Source organism: Hippocampus comes, unplaced genomic scaffold (genome assembly GCF_001891065.2).
Source record: "Hippocampus comes isolate QL1 unplaced genomic scaffold, H_comes_QL1_v1.1 scaffold40, whole genome shotgun sequence".
Classification (NCBI taxonomy): Eukaryota; Metazoa; Chordata; class Actinopteri; order Syngnathiformes; family Syngnathidae; genus Hippocampus; species Hippocampus comes.
In genome coordinates this window covers 1,312,923-1,332,379 of record NW_017842058.1, presented here as the reverse complement: position 1 = coordinate 1,332,379, position 19,457 = coordinate 1,312,923, and the positions used below count along the sequence as shown (strand labels likewise).

General features: G+C 40.1%; 1 protein-coding gene across 3 annotated transcripts in view; it reads left to right on the top strand.

The window, feature by feature from the left end:
- Nucleotides 1–5,942: 5,942 nt before the first annotated feature.
- Nucleotides 5,943–19,457, top strand: part of tox2 (TOX high mobility group box family member 2) — a 111,566-nt gene continuing 98,051 nt past the window's right edge. For all 3 annotated transcript variants that reach the window (XM_019861133.1, XM_019861132.1, XM_019861131.1), the window contains exon 1: nucleotides 5,943–6,095. In XM_019861133.1, coding sequence (XP_019716692.1) covers nucleotides 6,003–6,095 — 93 coding nt within the window. In that variant the 5' untranslated portion in view covers nucleotides 5,943–6,002. The remainder of the gene's footprint in view (nucleotides 6,096–19,457) is intronic.

Sequence of the window (19,457 nt, the reverse complement as noted above, 5' to 3'; positions counted from 1 at the left end):
CCCCCCCCTTTCATGGTATAGTCAGATACAAGTAGGTCGGCCATGGAGAATATGATGAAGATGAAGGAGTTTATTTAGGTGTAGAAGGAAAGGGTTGTGACCTTGGAGTATAGCAAAACAAAAAAAGCATCTCTTGTACTTTTCTCTGTCAGATAAATAACGTCATAGAATCAAACGCATGTTGTTGGTGGCAAAGCAGCTCATTGACAGAACGGAATATGGGGTCAGAGGAGGAGGGAGGGCACTTGTTTGAATAGGCCATTGTGCAGTGGAACAAGAGGCAACATAGTGTCATTATGGGAGGTCAGCAGCTAGAAAAGGTTGGCAAAGGTTCACTACTGAGCATGCTGTGCTCACTGCATCCCAGCTAAAAAAGAACATATCATTTTACAGTTCATGATCCATGAAACCATGACATGGTCAGTATCACCAACTCTCCACTGAGCACAACACGACTAAAAAGTTGGTGATTTTGGACTTGAGAGTTAAATTTCAGGATGAACTTAAAATGTACTGGAAACTTTCAAGGTCAACTTGAGTTAACCTTCTTGAACTGTTAAAATGTTCAACTGTTGAATGTTTCAGTACTTTTTTGCACAAATTCATTATCTCGAATAATTTCCAACAGGTGTTTAAAATTTCCAAGCACGTCCATCTCTCTTCAGCAAATTTGCGGAAACGCTCACCTACCTGCATTTTGTTCTGAATTGATTTTTATCGTGGCAAATTAATGTCCACAGTATATTTCAGCCTCTTCCTATGTCTTTTGTACTCAATTTGCTGTAGATTTAGACTATTGCTATTGATAATTCCGATTACTTAAAGCCCCTACCCCACTGAGTGGCGAAAAATTGCAAGTTTTTCTGAAAGCAGTGAATGTTACGTTCTTGTCAGGATTAATCAGAGTTTGTTCAACGTCGAACATGTTCCCCAAACAGCCGCCCAATCTTCACTTGTACTTTACTTCGCTTGCGACAAGAAAAATTACTAAAACCGTTTGGGGAACATCTGGCGAGCATCTGGCAAACATTATACGACCGTTTTTCGCCGCCATCTTTCTGTTACGGAGAGCCGAAGGAGACAAACTTGGCGAACGTAGTTCCTCAAAATGATGACTACAGCTTGTGTAACAAACGCGATGCTTACACCTTCACTTGAGGGAATACGAGAAGTCTTTTGGGATGGCATTTTGCTTGCACCTGTGCAGAAGAAATGGGTGGCAGGCTTGTAAAGTGTGGTCTCTCTGAGGCACCATAGTTCGCGTGCTTCAAAATGCACATACTTCAAGCTTAGGTCGTGACATTCGTTTAGTTCACGACTCGAAGGCACTAAATTCTACACACAGTATCTTTAATAAGGTCCTGCATATGACGTATGTGAAATGGTGCTATCAAGGTGTGCTGCAATCTTCTAAGTTTGGACATGTATATAAAAATATGAATACCTTATTGTTTTATGAAGCAGGTCTGCGATTTTGCTATACTTACATGTACTTTAATAACTTTACTATTATGCTAGGAGAGGAGCTAGAGATGTTTAGACTGTAAGGAATGCTAATGCTAAGAGAACATGTTAGCAACTATTAATAGCATTGCTCATGTAGTGTCCTGGCTGGTCCTCCAAAACTGGAGCCCAGTAAATTTGCAGTTCTGAAGATGCCGATGTGCTCATTGAAAGAGCATTTTTACGTGTGTGGGTTCCACCTTCTATTGTGAAGTATAACTATGAGCCTGGGTGGGAATAACAACAACTAGTAAATTTACATTTGCCAAGTAATCGGGTCGATAGCTCTAGGTATGGTCAGATGCTAATGCATGCCAATTAGTATGTTCCTTCTTCAAAAAAACAAAAATCATGTCTTTCAAGCCTACTGAAACCCAAATGGTTGGTAAACCTACATTTATTGTAACATGTGATGTAGATATGGTCAGATGCTAATGACAGGCAACAGCATAACAGCAAACAAAACATGCTTGTGCTGTAATATGGCTTTTCGGACAATTAGTTGCAAAGTTTGTCGTAGTTCTCACAAAACTCTGAAACGTAGCATGAGCTCTGACAATTTTCACGGCTGATCCACCATAATTGTTGCGCAGTATTTGAGAAGATGACTAGCAATGAAAAAGATGTTGTTCCTCTTAAAACCGGTGTAGCAGAAATATCAGTTATTGTAAGGTATGATTTTTGTTCAATAATATTGTCAGAGAACAACAGCATTTCATTATTTCATTCAGAGTAAAAGTCAACAGGAAATGGTAGACAGAAGAGAGATGACTCAATCACGACCATAATTTAGACAAAACAAAACAATCATTCACTCTGGTTCAAATTGTGCCCCCAAAAGACTCACCTTTTAGCTTTTTTTGCCATTAAGCGTCAAGAATTACGACGACCGCAAAGGGACTAATCAAATACTTTCTCCCTTTTTTTAATATGAATGACTTTGCTTCTGACTTTCTCTTCCAACGAATTTCTCTTTATATCCATTTAAACTCAATCAGAAGGCCATTCAGCTCTTTAAGTTTTCACTTTCACATTTCCAAGCGACTCTGGCGAGCTAAATGAAAAGCACTTTCGCTTGCTGAGGCCACTTGTTTTATTCTCTACCGAGCATTTTAGTTATTTTGACTCCAAACTTCAAGCGATGACAAATGGGAGAGACAAAGTGGATTTAAATGCTAAATCTATTTTGTGAGGACCACTGAAATGAATGTGGCCTATAAGGGGGTTTTAATGACTTTCCATTCCGGTTACCAGGAAGCAGAGAGGCTACTTCTATGTAATGCCTAAAATAGACACACACCAAGAACACTTTAACAGGATATAATTGTGTGTTGTGTGTTTCGTACCACTCTTCAGCTGTAATTTGAGACTGAGGCGTTCTTGTAAGGTGCACATTTTGTGCTTTTTCTCCTCCCTGCATCAATCATTGTGTGCATGAAACAGTGGTGAGTGGTCCTTCCAGAGCGGGATGTTTTCAAATTAATATTTTTTTTCCAACTCCAACTCCCTGGTCAAATTTTTCCCAATTCTGACCAGATTTACGTCTACCTCAATGATCTTGAAATTTAGCCTGACAAAGGGACAACAATATATCAGTGCTGAAGTTCAAAATGCTCTTCTGTTTCCCCTCCCCCACAGTATCCAGTGATTTTCCTGAAACCAGGCATGTCATTGTGTTTGAAATTTTGTTGACCAAATCAATAGAAAGCAGTTTTGGTTGATGGTTGTGTTTTCACTGCAGACATTTTGTGATGGTATTTTTATTTGGCATTTGCCCGAGTTGCCTTTTTTTTAAAATCATGGCTGCAGCCATGATTTAAAATTAACCTTTGGACAAAAAAACAAAACAAAACATGGGAGTCCTCAGGGTAAAGCCTCAAGGTCATTGAGGCATGGTGACTTGGAAAAGCAGCAAAATATAGCATTTTAGTAAAATTTATAAATGTATCAAATGTGATACAGAGAGATTGTTGACTCCCGGCAGTCCTTGTATGCTGCTCTATGCTGCATTTTCATCACTGACAATACTGTGCAAAAGTCAAGTGGTCATGCTGACAAATAGTTAAAAGCAACATGGAAATACATAATGGGCCATTGTCACATGTAGGACACGAGTGGTACTTGCCAGAAATACCTGAAATTCTTTTGATAGTGTCTTTGCTGTACTTCTTCCACTTGACAACAACTTTTATTCTCTTCTAAAAGTTGTACACAAAAGTGAAGTAGTGATGTCTACTATGCTAAAACAGTAAAACGTAGCATTCAAGTCAAATATAAAGAACGCAGAAGATTGCTATCACCTTATGTACTTTAAAGTTGCCATTTGCAAAAATGTCTCTACTTGACGATGATTGTCATCATTGATAACAGAACTGTGCAAAGGTCATGTTGACAGGGTGAGAGTAAAAATCAGGACTTAAATATAAGTTGAGCTATTGCTGGCACGTGGAGGACACAACCTGAAGTTGCGAGAAATTCCTACAGCTCCTTTCGCAATGCTGTCTGCCATATATTTTGTCAACAACTGTCTTCACTGATCACTTTGCAAAAACAATTATATTGCGGTAAGAATAAAAAGGAGACCATACAAAGGATACTGCACCATAAAAATGATGCGTGAGATTGTTGGCACATGTAGGCCATACCCACCATTGGCCAGAAATCTTCGCAACTCCTTTGACGTTGCCGTGAACTGCATTTCAAAGCATTTATGTGTGAGTAGTGATGTAAAAGTGTGAAGTCAACCTCAGGACAGCTGGATTATGGCCCACATGTGCGTTTCTGTGTTGTGTAACGCGTACGATGTGCAACAAACATGTCATGGAAAAACATTTTGGCCGTAAGCGTGTTATTTTCCTTCTCGGGCTCTGCTCGGACATTGTTCTTCACTTACATCCTGTTGTGTCCACCACTGTACTGTGTGTGTGAGACTGTTCTTTGTGTATGTGTGTGTGTTTGTGTGTGAATGGTCCAGATTGAAGCAGTGTGTGTGACACAGAGGCCACCAGAGGTCAACTATGAGTGTGTCAAGCACGCTGGTTAACTCTTTGGAGGGCGAGGAGGTATGTTTGCTACTTCAAGTTAGTGTCTAAAATAGACCTAGAATGCTTCAGTTGCAAAATAATGATTACAATTATTGTCACAATGAGACGATGAACATTGTCACGCACAAAATATATCGACTGAAGCATGTCAGTGGTTTCTAATAATTATAATTATGTGAATACTGTGAATTGATGCATTAAAATGGACTGGATTGTTGGGGATTGCTTGCCATGGGTTCATGAGAAAAGTGACATCATTAAAATGACAAAAGTGTTACTTCGATGACGTAAATGCATTTGTTCAATTCAAACAAATGTATGCAGTAATAGATTTAATACAGCTGCACTGTATTACATGGATTTGAATTTTCAGATTTCCCAACCTTGGTTATTCTTTGCATATTCATCATTTCTTCGAAATTATTGACTGTAATGTATTGTAATTATCTTTTCTCTGATTTAGTAAAATATACATTTTGATTCATTATTTTTCATTATTTCAGTAGAAATGGTTATTGGAATGTCAATTGTATTTTTCATCATGTTAAACAAAGTTTTTAAAACATACCTGTCAACCTCGGTTATTAGCTGCCCTTATAAATGATTACGATTCCCCTTACAAAGCAACAAAAACCCGTACAACATGCACTGCGCAACACAAGCTAACACAAGCGGAAACGCAGATAGTTTACCGCGCATGCGCACATCATGCTTTATCAATCCTATCGTACGCAGCGATGAAAACATATACAATTGAGGATTACTTTTGCTGGTTTGCCGTGACAATAGTAGCGATCGACGACGGCATTGTCGTTGGCCACCAGCAGGTGAGGCGTTGGATGGCAACCGGTTCAAGGTGTCCCTCGCCTACTGCCCGAAGACAGCTGGGATAGGCTCCAGCACCCCCTGTGACCCTTGTGAGGATAAAGAGGTTCAGAAAATGGATGGATGGATAGTAGTAGTAGTAGTAGTAGTAGTATTTTTATAAAATGTATACATCTCTTTTTTTCACTCTAAAAAAATGTATTTTTTATTTTTGTGACTACAATAAATAAGACTCAATATCATTTTCTGATTTGGAATAGTCGTAATAATTAAAAAATAAATCCTTTCCTTTTAATGCCAAACTGTCCAAAACCAACAGCCCAATGCCAACGAATAATCCGTGACTAATTTAATAGCTACCAAATATATATATATTATTTTAACTATATATTTTTATACTTTTTGACTACAAATTGGATGATTTCTGGCTGATTAAATTAAAGAGATAAATTCCCTATTTGGCCACACGAGGTCGCAGTTTGCCAGGCAGGAGGAGGAGTAAGCGCGCTCACCAACTGCATTTGTCCAAGAAGAGAGAGAGACAGAGAGAGCGAGAGAGAAAGAGAGAGAGAGTGAGAGAGGTGCACATTCGACTGGATCGCTACTCTTGCCAGTCCCGCGGACCCTGCTATGGACGTCAGGTTCTATCCGGCTCCCCCCTCCAGCGTGGGTGCGTGCACGTTAACGCCTGACTCCACTTTGGACTATTACCACTCCAACAAGGTAAAGAAAACAACTCTTTTTACTTTCCACCTCTTTATGCGTGACATCCATCGCAACCGTGACAAGTGCTCCACTTTTTTTTCCCCACAAAAAAAAAAAAACAAACTCCGCAGGGCTTGCATTGGCAACGTAACTTTGTCTTGAGTAAAATATAAAACAAAACAAAAACACGACAAAAAGCCCCCATGCACCTGTTTTCGAATTTATCCGCAGCTCAGTGCTTCAGAGATCCCTCAACCAGCTGCACTCAATTTTCCATTACGATTCTCAATCCATCTCTTTGCTCTTTGTATGATTTATAGTTCAAGTATTAAAATACATGAAACGGTGCATGATTGATTGCTTTTCTAACAAACTTGGAAGTCCAATAATTAGCTATTTGTGCTATTAGTGCGGACTGAGTATGCACTCCCACCTTGTGCTCCAGGGTGGGCAACCTATAGCTCGAGAGCCAAATATGGGCATGCTATAAAAGCCTCAAAACAAACTCATACATATTCAGTGGTGCCTTGAGATACGATGACTCAACCTGCAAATGTTTCAAGATATGAGCCATCATTCGACCAAGTTGGTAATTGAACTTCTCTGTTGGTGTCAAACTAAACAAAACAAAGAGAATGACAGATGTTGTACTTAAAAACAAACAACTGCCCAAAGAAAGGCCCTTGACAGCCTTATGCTAATGCTAATTATCATCCATGTTACACTTCTTTTAACCTGTAAGCAATGGCTTGAACACACACGGTTCAGCAACAACATAGACAACGTAGACAGACAATCCAGTGGTACTCACAGTCATCAGTCTTCTTTCTCTACATTGAACCATTCACATTAGTGCTATACTGATGAGCTGAGAGATGAATTGAAATTATGTTAGGAATTCCTCTTGAGTTTTAGACACGCCCCGCAGCAATATTTGCCTTGAACTGGTGGGATTCATAATAACGCCCCACTGAACAATAAATTCACCAGTCTGTCTCATACTGTCCCTAGGTGGTCAAGGCAAACACACTACGTTCTACTTAATTTTGTCGTTACTGTTTGCTTTTACAACCAGTTCAGGATGTACCCAGTTTGTTGCCCGAAGATAGCTGGGATAGGCTCCAGCACGCCCGCAAACCTCGTGAGGATAAGCGGTTCAGATAATGCATAGATGGATAGATGTTTGCTTTTATGAAGTACAAAATTATGGGCGGATTTTTTTTTATTCATGAAAATATACACAAACAAGGCTAGAATGGGTTAATAGAATTTCCATTTTTTTCATGAGGAAAAGATGATTTAAGATATAAATGTTTCGAGTTGCAAGCGTGTTGACAGAACATATTTAAATTGTATCTGAAGGCACCACTGTACAATTTCCATTGCTGCATGTTTGCTGCAGCGGGTCCTCTGATAGGAGAACGGTTGGCTTTGATTCTGTCTCATTTAGTGTCACATGCTTTAATTACAGTATTAAGAGCCCGTAAAGGTGCCCTGACTCCAAGTAGATGTGGTTTTACAACTACATTGTTCTCTCTTTTGTCACTGGCACCATGCCAGATTACATATTTTGTTTATCGTTTACTAAGGAGGCTCTGAAGCAGTTTGGGCTCATATGTCTCAACTGCGTTAAAGATAACATAGGGAATTTGTTGGTCTCATTGTCCTATCTGTGTTAATTGAGGCACACAAATATCCTAACGTGTAATAATTCATATTTCTTTGGCACATCATATTTTGCATTGATTCGGAACGTCGCTCAGAGAGGTTTTGAGTATCACATGGTTTTAAGCATTCTGTATGCATGTACCCCATCTCTCCTAGAACCAGTAAACATGCATCAATTCCTCTAGATATTGTTTTAGGGCTACTTTGGCTGCTGGTTTGACACTTGGGACACCATACGCATAAAAAAGATTTATATGAATATAAGAATTGTGGTTGTTTATTAGTATTTGTCTTCAGATAAACGCAAATAGAAGGCATGCTTTTTATTTCTTAGTGCACTTTGATGGCTCGCAGAAGCAGAACATTTACTTTAGAGGGCCCTATGGATGCCCGTTTGAGTGGTGCTGACAATCGCAGTATATGTAAAGGTGATTAAAGTACCTGAGGGGAAGACGGATTGCTTGTCCCTCAATGGGAAATTCAGTTTTCGTTGTAGGGATCACAACGGAAGTACATGGTGTTCTTCCTGCATGGTCTTCTGGTTCCTGAGCCAATCCTTTATAAAAAAACAAAAAAACAAAACGATGTAATAATAAGAAACAATTTTCAGTAGTTTTTGTGTCCTGGTCTAATTACATAATAACCTGTCCAGTTGATGTTTGGAAGCAGGCAGGCAGGTACACGGCAGTGTCATATTACTTCAAGTAACAGCTGTGACTGTGGCTACAACTGCGCAACTGTTGAATAACAACGCGACCCGGCTTGTTGTGACCTTTCGCTGAGTGGCGATCCTCTATGCAAAGGAGATGATGTTGCATCAGGTTGAATTGGGTGTAATCAATTGATAGGATTTATGAGAATAACTGTTTGGGTTTTTTTTTTCGACGATAACGGAAAAAACAGACAGCGCAGTGGATGAGCAGTGAGCAGGTCTGCAGCACAGTTCTCAGGTTGTGGGGTCAAATCTTGGCTCAGTCTCTCCCTGTGAAGTATGTGCATGTTCCACACAATTATATTATTTTTTCTAAATCGTTCAGTCCTATTAAGTTCTTGGCAACAGCTGTTCAAGTGGTGGTTGTATTCCTCATGTTTTGTCTGGAGCTGTGTGTAGTGTATGTCAACCAGGATATGAGCATGATATGGTCCACATCCCATATGTCTATACAGTACATCTATAAAAAGCCACACTTTCTCTGTTTTGTCAGGGAGCGTCTGTCAATGTGATTTAACGCTCATACGTTATGTTTGATAGAGGAACGCTTATACGGAATGGAAGTGCATGTGACAATGGATATGATCAATATGCACTCAACCTTGCTATTTACAAAATCTGAGCTTAATTTTTTTTTTTTTTTTTTTTTTTTTTTTTTTTACCCAGAGGGTTACTCCTCTCAGCTGCATCCAACTTGTCCGCTGCTGCTCGCACAATCACCGTGAGTCATCTTTACATCGGGCCCTGAGATCCCTCCTAATCTTTGTGAAGCCCCCGCGCGTCCTCCCCGAGTGGGAGGCTTGTTTGCCAGCGCTGAAGGCTACTTTCTCTATAAAAATGCCTGTTTTAACAGCGGGCCCGACTATTTGTCAAATGCATTATGACTTGTGCATATACCCCTCCACACTTACCCCCCAGGCTCAATCACTCGGCTGTGATGTGAAGTTGGATAGATTACTGGAACTGCTGCACCCTCGTTCTCTCACTTTCTCCATCCCCCATCCTTCTTCTCTCGAAGAGAAGGAGGCCCTCTGTAATTACACTGTTGTGCAAACATGTGTATGTATGAGTGTGCTTATAAAAAAACTGTGTGGGTGTATATCACGCCCCGCAGCAATATTTGCCTTGAACTGGTGGGATTCATAATAACGCCCCACTGAACAATAAATTCACCAGTCTGTCTCATACTGTCCCTAGGTGGTCAAGGCAAACACACTACGTTCTACTTAATTTTGTCGTTACTGTTTGCTTTTACAACCAGTTCAGGATGTACCCAGTTTGTTGCCCGAAGATAGCTGGGATAGGCTCCAGCACGCCCGCAAACCTCGTGAGGATAAGCGGTTCAGATAATGCATAGATGGATAGATGTTTGCTTTTATGAAGTACAAAATTATGGGCGGATTTTTTTTTATTCATGAAAATATACACAAACAAGGCTAGAATGGGTTAATAGAATTTCCATTTTTTTCATGAGGAAAAGATGATTTAAGATATAAATGTTTCGAGTTGCAAGCGTGTTGACAGAACATATTTAAATTGTATCTGAAGGCACCACTGTACAATTTCCATTGCTGCATGTTTGCTGCAGCGGGTCCTCTGATAGGAGAACGGTTGGCTTTGATTCTGTCTCATTTAGTGTCACATGCTTTAATTACAGTATTAAGAGCCCGTAAAGGTGCCCTGACTCCAAGTAGATGTGGTTTTACAACTACATTGTTCTCTCTTTTGTCACTGGCACCATGCCAGATTACATATTTTGTTTATCGTTTACTAAGGAGGCTCTGAAGCAGTTTGGGCTCATATGTCTCAACTGCGTTAAAGATAACATAGGGAATTTGTTGGTCTCATTGTCCTATCTGTGTTAATTGAGGCACACAAATATCCTAACGTGTAATAATTCATATTTCTTTGGCACATCATATTTTGCATTGATTCGGAACGTCGCTCAGAGAGGTTTTGAGTATCACATGGTTTTAAGCATTCTGTATGCATGTACCCCATCTCTCCTAGAACCAGTAAACATGCATCAATTCCTCTAGATATTGTTTTAGGGCTACTTTGGCTGCTGGTTTGACACTTGGGACACCATACGCATAAAAAAGATTTATATGAATATAAGAATTGTGGTTGTTTATTAGTATTTGTCTTCAGATAAACGCAAATAGAAGGCATGCTTTTTATTTCTTAGTGCACTTTGATGGCTCGCAGAAGCAGAACATTTACTTTAGAGGGCCCTATGGATGCCCGTTTGAGTGGTGCTGACAATCGCAGTATATGTAAAGGTGATTAAAGTACCTGAGGGGAAGACGGATTGCTTGTCCCTCAATGGGAAATTCAGTTTTCGTTGTAGGGATCACAACGGAAGTACATGGTGTTCTTCCTGCATGGTCTTCTGGTTCCTGAGCCAATCCTTTATAAAAAAACAAAAAAACAAAACGATGTAATAATAAGAAACAATTTTCAGTAGTTTTTGTGTCCTGGTCTAATTACATAATAACCTGTCCAGTTGATGTTTGGAAGCAGGCAGGCAGGTACACGGCAGTGTCATATTACTTCAAGTAACAGCTGTGACTGTGGCTACAACTGCGCAACTGTTGAATAACAACGCGACCCGGCTTGTTGTGACCTTTCGCTGAGTGGCGATCCTCTATGCAAAGGAGATGATGTTGCATCAGGTTGAATTGGGTGTAATCAATTGATAGGATTTATGAGAATAACTGTTTGGGTTTTTTTTTTCGACGATAACGGAAAAAACAGACAGCGCAGTGGATGAGCAGTGAGCAGGTCTGCAGCACAGTTCTCAGGTTGTGGTCAAATCTTGTGGCTCAGTCTCTCCCTGTGAAGTATGTGCATGTTCCACACAATTATATTATTTTTTCTAAATCGTTCAGTCCTATTAAGTTCTTGGCAACAGCTGTTCAAGTGGTGGTTGTATTCCTCATGTTTTGTCTGGAGCTGTGTGTAGTGTATGTCAACCAGGATATGAGCATGATATGGTCCACATCCCATATGTCTATACAGTACATCTATAAAAAGCCACACTTTCTCTGTTTTGTCAGGGAGCGTCTGTCAATGTGATTTAACGCTCATACGTTATGTTTGATAGAGGAACGCTTATACGGAATGGAAGTGCATGTGACAATGGATATGATCAATATGCACTCAACCTTGCTATTTACAAAATCTGAGCTTAATTTTTTTTTTTTTTTTTTTTTTTTTTTTTTTTACCCAGAGGGTTACTCCTCTCAGCTGCATCCAACTTGTCCGCTGCTGCTCGCACAATCACCGTGAGTCATCTTTACATCGGGCCCTGAGATCCCTCCTAATCTTTGTGAAGCCCCCGCGCGTCCTCCCCGAGTGGGAGGCTTGTTTGCCAGCGCTGAAGGCTACTTTCTCTATAAAAATGCCTGTTTTAACAGCGGGCCCGACTATTTGTCAAATGCATTATGACTTGTGCATATACCCCTCCACACTTACCCCCCAGGCTCAATCACTCGGCTGTGATGTGAAGTTGGATAGATTACTGGAACTGCTGCACCCTCGTTCTCTCACTTTCTCCATCCCCCATCCTTCTTCTCTCGAAGAGAAGGAGGCCCTCTGTAATTACACTGTTGTGCAAACATGTGTATGTATGAGTGTGCTTATAAAAAAACTGTGTGGGTGTATATATATATATATATACAGTATATAAAATGTGTGTATGTGTGTGTGCGTGTGTGCACGTGTGTAGGTGCGTTTGTATGCTGTACCTAATTATATCAATATCTACAGTAGTTAGTGCAGCCCCGCTGACACAGTAAATAACAGATTTTGTTCAGACTCTGAAGAAAGATGCAAAGGCTAGTGTTTTATTTTCATTTTAATCGTTTGTCCTCATCGAGCCTGAACGTAGACTGATACTTTTGTTGAAGATTTATCTGTGCTAGCTATACATAATGTGGTCATTTTAACATTGCTAAAACAGACAATATTTTGGATAGTGGTTAATTTTTATTTTTAATGGGCGCATGTAATTTTTTTTATTTTTTTTTTAGGATCTAGCATTATAATGCAAAAGTCTAGTGTTTCTTCTTTAAAAATAAATAAATAAATAAATAAAATAAAAAAAGAATAATGGAGTCTTTTGTTGAACCGAAACAAACAATTTCTGTCAATGTGTGTGCGCGTGTGATAACAGAAATCATTTGTGTTTATAGTGATGACTTGAAGCAAACGCAATTCAAGTCAAACAAGCACTGCGCTCAACTCTGAACCCGAACTTTAGCATTGTTGCTAGTGCTAAGTATGTGAGATGGGTCCTGTCCGACAGAAACTGTATGGGAATTTATATGCTGTCTTAATAACAGAAATTATGTGTTCATAACACCATGACATTCTAGTGTTCTTTGTACAAATAACGTGTGCAACTCTTTCCGCTAATGTGACCATTGATGCTTGTGCTAACAATGACAAACGTGCCCTGACTGGTACAAACAGTCACTTGAATGTACGTGCTAAAATGCTAACAGCAGGTATTTGTGCTATTTGACTTGACACGTGACTTGTAATAAAGATTATGGTGGCCAACTTTATACAACAACTGTGAATGCTAATGTTAGCATTGATGCTTATACCCTGTACTCCGGCTGTTACATCTATAGTTACAGGGTGCTAAGGTAGGTCAAAAGCTCAGTTTGGACTGGAGGCAAATGCAACTCAAATTGGATTTTTTTGCCCATATTTGACCTTGATCGCATTTACTGTATACCACTTTAAGTACATATCCCACTGAGAGGTGAACAATCGCAAGAAATTTTGAACATGCTAAAATTCGTTGTGACAAGAAAACCTGTTTGGGAGTGTTAAAACTGATGGGTGAATGCCTGGCCAACGTCTTTGTGTCCGTTTGCGACCTTGAACGAACCCGAGCTAAAAATCTTAACTACGTTCGCACAGACTTGGAAACCTTTGCCGGTCAAAGGAATGCGTGCTTTACGTAGTTGAAAACTGACAGAGGTCACCATTCTGCGAAGCGGGAGCAGGAACAATGGCAGGCATGGCAGACGATGTCATGGAAAATAAGCTGAAGAACGAAATTGATGTTGTAGATTTAATTTATATTTCGGTTGGAAAAGAACAATGCACCATGCGCGAGTTGCTGCATCCTCATCCATATTTACGTCCGTAAACAGGATGTTGTGGGTGATGTTATCTTTTCTTCTGCGCAGGCGGGTCACTTTCGGGACGCATTGGTTCACACACCAGACAGACTGAAGTCATAATTAATATGTAATTGAGCTTTAAGACCTGTAGTGTGAATGTAGCCTAATTAGAAGACACTGTATCATCAACACGAAGGTGTTAATTTTGAGCTACCGTATTTCCGCACTAAAAGGCGTACCTAAAAGCCTTCCATTTTCTTAAAAGCTCACAGCGTACCTTAAAATCCGATGCGCTTTGTGTATGGTTATTAAGGTAATAGTTGACCCCAAAATGTCTCCTTGCTCGAGGCATGCTTACAACGCAGAGTTCAAACTTAAGGCGATCGGGTTACGCAGTTGAACACGGAACTAGAGCAGCGGCAAGAGAGTTCAATGTTAACGAGTCAATGTTATAACTTGCTGTTGGTTAAGTGAACCATGTCGCTGCTTTAATAGTTTTATAAGTTTTACTGACATTTGATCGTTCTCTAGCAATGCCACTCAACAGCTAAGCTATCTTAGCTGTTGTTGTTTGTTCAAAGCTTCTTTGATCTGTGTGACGTGGGTTGCGTCGGCGCTGATTGGTTGAACCACGTGCGTACGTGCTCGTGCTCACGCGCTCACAGCAGAGAGCAGCGGACTATGGACTGCTGAGGCGCGCTTCACTTGAGTGGCGGCATTTCCTTGATCATAGCTTCATCTCGTGGATGCATTGTAGATTGCGTCTTATAGTGCGGTGCGTCCAATATATGAAAAAAAACTACAAAATAGGCTATTCATTGAAGGTGCGCCTCATAATCCAGTGCGCCTTTTAGTGCGGAAAATACGGTAGGTGGCTTAAGCCAAGCACCACCTGTCTCCAATATTGCCTGCAATATTCTGATTGCGGATCTAAATAAAATTTTATCCACCTTTTGCTGATAGAAAAGGCAAATATTGACATTCAAAGCAAGTTTTGCTTTTTTTTTTCCCCCCTTCCCGGGTTTTCTTTATTTGACCTAATACCAAACAAGCTGTGCAGCTTTTTTTTCCAAACAAGTTTCTTTTTTTGGGAGCATAGATGGTCATTAGTGTTAGCATTAAACACGCAGACTGAACAACAGCTCATATCTTGAAAAGCTCATCAGCCGAGTCACTCGTATCTCAAAGTACCACTGCATATCACCACAATACTTCATGAATTAACATCTTAAATGTTCAAAATGTTCAACAATGAAGTTGCACAAATAAGGCAAGGTGAGCTTGACAAAATCTTTGTGGCATGGAAACAACATTTTCCAACGAGTCAGAAAATCGCTACAAAAAAAAGATGTTGGCAAAGATGGGCAATGTTCAATGCGCTCGACTCCTTGATTACCTTCCACTGGGCTCCACTTTTGTCATATGCAAAACAATATAAAATGGATTCTTCTCAGTTGTCTGTTTCTTACGAGAAATAAAATATGCACGTCACTAAAAATAGTTGCTAAAATAAATATGTTGCTAAATATTTCAGCCAAATTGCTAAGTTAGCAACACTGTCTGATTGCAGACACGTTGTTAGTAGTATTAATCCACACTAACAGAGATGCACAGAAAAAAAAATGGTTACAATTATTTTATTTTGCACTGACAAATTTGACTCTATCAATCAAAATAATTTAGTCACTCAGCCCTATTTTGGGGTGGAATTATCACACAGAGAATCATTGCTTTTAAAGCTCTGTATCCACCAGTCTGTGTATCACCGCATTAGTCATGCTTTACTTGAGATTATGGCCCAAGCCGGTCTATATATACCCATTGAATGTGTGTGTGTGTTATGTTTGGAGCCCAAACATGACTGTGTCAGAAACTGAAAATTCCCAGCAGCACGTTGTCGTGTTCTCACAGATGAAGAAGTTAATTACACGGAGGCGAGCATTCTTCCGCCGGCAGCCTTGGACACAGACGTTTTTGGGGTTTTCACATCGTGCCCATTCATAACATTCTGCTGACTGGCCAGTACTGACTCCACTGGCTCAATGTTAACCCATGCGTGGTTGGGATGCAAAAATGACAATGTGGTGTGCTTGCGGAGGCGTTTAGCGATGCCTTGATTATAGCGTTTAGGATTTGTTAAAGCTTTCTAGCAATAAGGTCTCTATTTCTTTTACCTTCTCAGAAATAATGTGAAAAGGTCATATGGACAGGCTGCATGGCCCTTAGGCTCACTCTGACTCTTAGTAAATACAGTAAGTAGTTGCACCTTTACGTTGGGAGAAAGGGGTGCCATTTTGAATGCTCTTTCATTCAAAATGCATCTCATGGAAATTTTCGATGGAGTGCATTTTCAGTTGTTTAAATTGTACCCTTTTGATGATAAATTGTGTCCCGAATAGGACATGGGGCCTTGTGATACGAGTGACCCGACTTGCACACTTCTTTTTTTTTCTCTTTTTTTTTGCTTTGGCTTAGAAGCAAAACTCAACTCCCTTCACAGCAGCAGTTTAGCAGACAGTGCACAATTCATCAGAAAAGAGTCTTGAGGTTTACTGACAGTTGACATTTACTGTCAAACTAAAAAGAATTGCATTCTTGTTTTGCTTTAGATAAGTGTGTTGAGCTTAACGCGAACAAACAAATGCAAAACACCTACCGAACAGCATCAGTGTCGTGGTCAAAAAACGCTTTAGGCAACAGATATTTGAACACAAACTGGAAAAAAATATTCCACATTATTTCTTGAAATCACCCTAAGTATAAAAAATGTTCATGGTAAACAATAATATGAGACTTTATGAATCCGTGGTGCAAAAGTAACTTCAGCAATAATACGAGTGCTAAGAAGCAATGTCCTGGCTGGTCAACAACCGAATTAAACAGAAGGTGATCTAAGGTCACCATGGCAATACTAAAGGTGTCATTCTCCTCATTACAAGTCTGTGCACCATTACACTAGTAGTGTAAATTATTGCTTTACATATATTGCTTTCACGATAACACATTAGAAAAATTGTGTTGAAACATTTTATCAAAGTCGATGAAAAGTAACATTGCAACAACCAGGCTAGTGCTTTGCTTGTGCATGAGAAATGATTGACACTTCGTCAGTCACACCTTCTGTTTCTGATTGGCTAGTTTTCCTCAGGCGAGCTGGTTTCGTAAAAATCAAATTATAGGCACAAGATGGGCCCAGAGAGGGCTGATTTTTTTTTTTTTTTTTGTTTTTTAACTGATCATTTTACTCTACTGTCAGGTCATACTTACGGTTTGAACAAATATGACGAAAAGTGATTCTTTTAAAAATTACACGACTCCCTCTTCATGTATTTGCAAAACAATAACATTTAGCAACAATGCTCATGCTAAGAAGAGAGGCCCTGGCTGGGCCACAAATTTAATGAAACGGTAAATTAGGTGGTCGCTGATGGTGTAATGGTACACTCGCCTGACTTGTGTGTCGGAAGCGTGGGCTCAGTTCCCACTCAGTGATGGTGTGGATGTGGGTGTGAGCAGTTATTCCTGTGACTGACTGGTACCCTGTTCAGGACAAGCAGTGTTGAAAATGATTGGATGGATAAATTAGGTGGTTTGAGGTTGTCCTGACCACAACAAAGGCCATTATACCATCAGTATGACTTTGTCGTTGTTATTTTAGGGTACAGCTATTCCATTGTCGATTTAAAATGTATTCAGCCATCTCAGTGACTTGGAGGCTGGCACACTCACATGACAACCTACTGCATGCAAAAGCGACACGGCCACATCACATCACATCCTAGGATGTCGGAGTAATTACGGTTTTGATGCTGATTGCGAGTGGAAGCCCGCCCTGGCTGGCCTGACTGGTGGCCCTCATTAAATCACATTAACCCTAATTAACATCTCTGACCCTCCTTTGAAGCCCACGTGGTGTAGTCGGCCTCGATTCTGGTGTCCACGATGCCATGGTCCTCTTTTACAGTATATTCTTGATTGGTTCCACGGGGTATAGTGTGTAGGGAGAATGGCACGGTATATAATGTCATTCAGCGAAGTGGAAACGAATAAATAAATAAATAAATAAAACAAGCCCGGCCCGCCAGATGTGCTCCAGCCTCGATAAGGTCGTGAAAGACAGACGTTTATTATTCTGCTGCCTTTGGTGTGGTTCGAACCCGACCCGCGGGAAACGCTGAGTGATGCCTTTCACTTAGCAATGAAAAACAAACAGGAGAAGTACAGTGTGCATGCTCCACTGGAGATAAGTGCTGCGTGGCTATACGCAGAGGCAAGAGACTATATACATTTATAATGACAACATATTTAAAGTGCTCTCAATTTGTGTTAAGTAACTTTATGGCCAGTGCAGGATGGGTGACCACAGAAGTTATTGTTGACATTTAGCATGGTTATAGGTCAGGAGACTTTATTATAATGTTTAAAGCAGTCTTTCCCAACCCTTTTTTTCAGCTCAAATTAGAAATGTGGTTCCTCCCTGGCACCACAACGACTACAATATCCGACATGTACTTAACATGAACTAATGGCAAACACAAAAGGCATAAACTAGAAAGGCTTTTTTTTTTTTTGCCAAGACAACGTGCCGAAGTGGAAAAAAAAGTTCATTGCATGATTAGTCCCCACATACGTGCATTTAACCAAGATGTGTCAGATGATTAATGTACCGGTAATTCAAGTTATTGAAGATACTGACGTATATTTTCTGTCAGAAACTAATCACCGAGAGGGGTTGGGGTGATAATGAACATTAACATTCCTGATTGGGGCACACACACACACACACACACACACACACACACACACACACACACACACACACACACACACACACACACACACATTTATATATACTGTATAAATAAACGGAACGACTAGAAATAATAGTAAAAAAAGTTTGGAGTACAGTCGGTGAGGCACTGGTGCATGTGTGTATACAACATACATATCATTACTCGTGAATGCTCCTCTGGTTAATTATTCATGAGGACTTCCACTTCGAACATTAAAACAGTACAAGTAGAAATAATGCTGAAGGGGAAAAAGTGTACCGCAGGTGTGTCCAATGACAACATGCTAATGTAAAGTGACTGTACCTTGTGAGTTATTATGATTGCTAACCACACCTCACACATGAGAAACAAACACAACACCAAATTATTTACAGTAAGAAAAATTCACTGTGTGCTTGATAATGCACTGGCACATGCACGCAACGATTGAAAAAAAGAGTGCGATGTTGTTAATTCGCATTAGAAATAAACACAAACGATTAAAAAAAAAAAAAAAAACTTGATTCTGTCAGACCTGACCATATCAGACAGATTTGACACCACGTGTAAAAATACTGATAAAAATGACATCTGAAGGTGAAATAAGAATGCACCCATTGGGCGTTTTAGGCACGGCGATCGCAAGCCTGGGCAAATGCCAGCAGTTGTCTTAGCCTCCGCAGGCATGTCCTGTGCAAACAAAAGGGAGATGACTGCTTCACATCCAAGTTGGGTACATGCTCACTCGCTCACTCACTCACTCACTCACTCACTCACTCACTCACTCACTCACTCACTCACTCACTCACTCACTCACTCACTCACTCACTCACTCAGCGATGTGCAAGCTTTCTTACAGGTTGACATACAGTAGATGCAACTTGTCTGCACATGCACAATGTAAATGAACAACCTTTCTCATGTTGTGCAGCTGAAAGTCACCATGTTGTTAATGGATAACACATTTTTGTCAATAAATTAGTTGGTACTTTTTTGCGTCTGCTGTTCTGTGATAGTGTGTGTGTGTGTGTGTGTGTGTGTGTGTGTGTGTGTGTGTGTGTGTGTGTGTGTGTGTGTGTGTGTGTGT